This window comes from Poecilia formosa, unplaced genomic scaffold, assembly GCF_000485575.1.
Source record: "Poecilia formosa unplaced genomic scaffold, Poecilia_formosa-5.1.2 Scaffold160, whole genome shotgun sequence".
Classification (NCBI taxonomy): Eukaryota; Metazoa; Chordata; class Actinopteri; order Cyprinodontiformes; family Poeciliidae; genus Poecilia; species Poecilia formosa.
The window spans coordinates 112,186-117,276 of NW_006800099.1; the positions used below are offsets into that span (position 1 = coordinate 112,186).

Below are 5,091 nucleotides of genomic sequence, written 5' to 3' on the forward strand. Positions count from 1 at the left end.
TTGCCCCCAAAAAAGTCGATGCCGCCCCCCCCACCCCCCTCACCCGTCGTTTCAACCAGACAGCCCTTTGTAATCCATAGGGAGGGCGCAGAAAAACTTTGGGAACCACTGGTTTAGTTTATTATATTACTGAGCAGATAAAGTAAGAAATGTCACATAAATAAAAAAAGAAAAAGAGAAAAGAAGACCCATAAGTGCTTTCAACTTGACAATTTTGGCCCTCAGGACAAAAAGTTTGTACACCACTGCATCACTTCGTGTTGCTCTGTCACATAAAATTCCACGAAACTGCGCAAACGTTTGCCTCGCCAAGGATTATAAAAATTTTTGCAAAGCAAAGGTGTCGACTGGATGGAGTCCTGTTTCAAATCTTCCGAGGAAATCCAGTATGCAGAGTCACACTGAGGGTTGGTCACCTTTTTCAGAAAGCACTTTTCAGCTGCCTCTGTTATCTTTTTACAAGGACAGAAGGTCTCCGTCACACCCAGCGTGATGTGAAGTGATTTGATGTGAAGTGGCGTACGCCACTTTGTGCCTATGCACACGCGCGCGCATCTCCACGTCCGTTTCCAAACTCGGGTGTTTGCGCGCGCGCGGCCCCTCGCATGCGCTCTTGTGTACGCCTGTACGTGCGAATGCGTGTGTTGTCAGAGTGTGTGTCTTGTGTCTGAAGGTGTCAAAGTGTTGCCTGGCTGGTCTTTGAATCAGAGCAGAGTCGGTTGCCAGGGCATTCCATCAGACCTCTTATTCTCCTCTAATTTTACTTTGATAGGCAATCTGGACCTTAGCCTGCGTGCGCTTGCTTGCATGCGTGTGTGTGTGTGTGTGTTTAGTTAGAGCGTGACTTACCTGGAGGTCTGACATACACTTTCAGCTTTAGACATGCCCGGCCCACATGGTTTGGGTGAGGAGACGCTGTAAACAGAGAGAGATTGGAAAATGCGATCAGTTTAGAGATTGAATCATTGGTGCAGCTGACTACATACGTGAAGCGTCCAACTGATGATGCTTTTTGGGGCCAGGTGTCATTAGGTTTTGCCGGATAGTGATGTGGAGGTGCTGCGCTTGCGTGTGGAGGGAGTATAAACGCCGTCATTGACTATAATGGGGTGCATAATTACTGCGGTGGAGACACAGGCAGTGTAAATTGGGGGTTAATATACTGGCACTGGATGGACTCAATTGGTTGCCTCCGGGTAGCTGGACACGTCTAAGCTTCAAAAATAAGGCAAGTGCACAGAATAAGACCCAATGACCTTTGCATTTAATATCTTCATATACTACTATACTCATACTTGAGTAGGATTGCTGGATACCATTTAAATATAAAGACGAGCAAACATATTTTAATCAAACATATGCGAGAAACAGACCTTAATACTTCTTGTTTAAATACCAGCTTTTTTGTTTTAATGTTTTTTTTCTGGTCTTTAAAATGCCAGAAAAGAGCATGAAGACGTTTTAGAATATTAAATCAGATATTAAGATTCGCTACTTAGTAACTGAATAACATTTTTTTTTTTTTTTTTTTACCAAATGTGGTTTTACTCTTACTTTTCTGGGAAATCTACTTTTTACTTTTACTTGACTAAAAGAATGTTGTAGTGCTGCTCTACCCACCCCGGAGCCCATATGTCATGATTTGTTGATTTTGAGGAGGACCCAAAGTGCAACAGGGCATTTTCAGACACAAGCTGAAAAATATTTGAACAAAGACAGTCCAAAAACACCTATTCAGGACTCAGGGAAAACCAGGAACACTCAAACGCAGTCAGCGCATGCTGATGCGAGAACCCAGCATTGAACAACGACACAGGTGAGAAAATATATACACTCGGGGTTAATCAAGAGAACAAAGACCTAATTATAGAGAAGGGATTAGACACGGCAGATAAAGGCTGAAGAAAAACTTAAAATACAAACGGATGAAACCCAAACACCCCAGAACCATGACGACAGTAGGACTTCAGGTGATGCATGCTGGGGGGTCGGATCGAAGGATTTCAGAATGAGAAAACTTGCAGAAACGTCAACAAAAGGAAGCAGGGCAAACGCATGAACAGAATCCAGCAGTCTTAAATGCAGCTGCTGGGTGAGAATCTGAGCAGAGATCTGGGGGAAGGCTGAATACCGGAGATAAGAGAAGCTAAATGGAAAGAGAGAGGATCTAACGAACCGAAAGAACTAAGAATTTAAACCAAAATGCACAGAGTGATATTCAATAAGAACCAGGAAACTCACCACAAAAGATGAAGAGACTCTAATGGTAGCAAGCTAAATAAAAACACAGAGCGGTGTAACTTGCTAAGGAACATTTAACCAGATATCACTGTGGGCGTAGGTTTATAATTGACCCTTTATGTGGCATTTGCCCCTGTGTGAATTTGAGAAAACTACATTTTTGTATCCAAAAATCTGATTTTTTTTTTGGATTATTGCCAAATCTTGATTTAACACTTTCTTGGTATTTGTCTTCCTTGGCAAGGACTCTAGCTTTTTAATTTCAAGAGTTTCATTAAAGATCTAAAATTGTGTGCAACAAAAAGACAGAAACTAGGTGTTTTAGACGAATATTCTGCTATTTTCCACCCAAAAGCCATATATTCAGGGTGATGATGTGAGTTTATAGAACATGTAGAAAGTTTATTGGCGTTGGCCTTTTGGCTTCAATCAGAAATAACAAATAACTCCAGCTGAGTATCGCGGGCATGTTAAATGCCTTCCTCTTTTCTCTCGGCATAATTTAGTGACGCTTTCCTCTCAAGCAGTTTTACAATTATTCAAATTGCCTGCTGGGTTATCCCATCACGACTTACTTAACCCTCACACTCCATGTCATGGATTTGCTTGAGAAAAATTAAAAGTTAAACGTTTTTAAAGTAATAACGGACCCTCTCATCTTTATTTATTTTTTTTAAACTGACCTTCAGCTTTGAATTTCCAATTTCTTATTTTTATTTTTAATCATGGCCACTCACCTTTTTTTTTTTTTTTTAAACTAATGCTGCAGCGGTATTATTAAAAGCCAACGTTTTACATAAACTAATTAGAAGAAAGAGTAAAAAGTCCCAAATGTTTCCATGTTTCGGTTTTAACTCCGTTTTGTTTAACTTTATGTAGCAGCAGCACAAAATTGACTTCGTCTGCATGTTAGACAGACTATCAACACTTTGACTATATATTTTCTCAACAAAGGATTAAGGTTTCTCAAAATGTTTAAATTATTATCATATGTTTTTTTTTCTTTGTATTCTTATGTCAAACCTACAGAGAAATACTTAGAATTTCTCAGGTCTGGATAAATAAGGGAAAAAAAAAGATAGGTTGAACAGCGGATGTACAAAGGTTGGGGTGTTATTTATTTATTTTTTTTACATGTAACCTTTCTTTAACTTTATCTCTGACTTGTGTTCCTTGCTTCCTATGATGCCATTTGTTCACTGTTGCTCTCCAGCAACCAGAACAGCTGGATTTACAGAGAGAATAAATTACACTCGGGCATTGCATGACATCTGAAGGCAGCTCCACTTGGTTTTGTTTGGTAGAATCAGAGTAAAGGGAGGTAAATGCAAATGCTTGACAGATTCTTCCCATTTTAATTTGGAGATTTTGACAAACGCGTGTCCCTTTCTTTCCCCTTCACAGTTATGCGCTACTTTGTGTCGATGCATCGCATGACATCTCTGTAAAATCCACTGAAGTTTGTTTTTGTAATGGTATAAATGACAATCTGCAAGTTGTCGTCAGAAAACCGCATCAGTGTGTCTAACGTTAGCGGTCATGTTATTTGGCTATTTTTCCATAATTAAATCAGAAATACATCCCGAATGACACACTTCTGATTAAGCCAACCATTAAAAATCTGTCAAAATGTGGAATTTATGTATTTATTCATGCAGTCTTTTTAGTCTTTTTGATGCAGTTAGGCTTTCATATGGCTCAGGTTGTTACTTCAGGTCCTTTAAAGCGCTCCTGAACCAATGTTCCTGAGCTTGTGAAATTCTATAAACACACTGAGCAATGTAAACAACTCTGTAATGGATCAGCCTGCCCAATGGGATTCAGTCACACTCACATTCACACCTGGGGGAAATAGCTGCCTCTCAAATCGACCTGACTTGAATGTCTTTGGAATTGGAAAGGAAATCCATGCAAAATCCCCAGCAGATCCAAGTCCCCCGCTTGCTGTGAGGTGACAGTGTTAACCACAGTGCCGCTGAGTGGTCTGGACTTTATACATCTACCCCCTGAAAAGAAGGGGAAGAAATGTTAAAAAAAAAAAGGGGAAAAAAAAGTTCCAGTGATTCAAACTTCAAAGTATAGTGGATGAAATTGAATCAGGGTTTTTAGTCCCACCTCACTCTGATGTGAAATAGAGCTGGAGACCTCAGAGGAGATGGTGGCCAGAGTTTGACCACTCACGCATGTCGACGTGCGCACTTGTGTGTGTGTGTGCGCACACACACACACACACACACACACACACACACACATGTGTGCGTGTGTGTGTGTGTGTGCAGGAATGGGTGCTGCACAACTGTGGGAGAAGACCTATTGTTTTTTCCTCCCACTGAAGAGGTCTGCATTGCCAGAGACCATGGTGACCTCACAGTGCACCATCATCTGGATCCACAGAGTTCAGGAAATAAACGTGACCCTTCCTTTGCCCTTTGCTCCCTCCCTGTCTGTCGTCAACTCCTCCCTTCGTTCATCCTTCTGCCTTTCACCTCCTTTACCCTTGACGTAACCGTTGCTACATTCCCAACCCTTACATGTTGAAAATAACCAGGCTGTTTTTCCTCTTTTGGCTGTTTTGGGCACTCTGTTACATCCTGGAACTTTTTTTTCCCCCTTCTCTTCCTTATGCTCCCTCCCTTTCAGTTTCACCTTTGCCCTTTTCCTTGTTTTATCAACTATCCCAGCACCTCCGTTTCCCAGCACATCCGCAATCCGATCTATGCTGAAAACCCATTGAAAACCACTCAACCCCATCAGGTGGCAGCTGGGAAAAGCAAGTGTGGGGTGGAACTGACCTGTCAACATGTCAAGCACATGACAAAACACACACGCACACACGTCCTGCCTGCATAC

At 41.4% G+C, this 5,091-nt stretch overlaps 1 protein-coding gene across 3 annotated transcripts in view; it reads right to left on the minus strand.

Annotated features, from left to right (window-relative positions):
- efna2a (ephrin-A2a) overlaps positions 1-5,091 on the minus strand; it is a 117,197-nt gene that overhangs the window by 2,511 nt on the left and 109,595 nt on the right. For all 3 annotated transcript variants that reach the window (XM_016677687.1, XM_016677688.1, XM_007564490.2), the window contains one exon: positions 850-915. In XM_016677687.1, the coding sequence (XP_016533173.1) occupies positions 850-915 (66 nt within the window). The remainder of the gene's footprint in view (positions 1-849; positions 916-5,091) is intronic.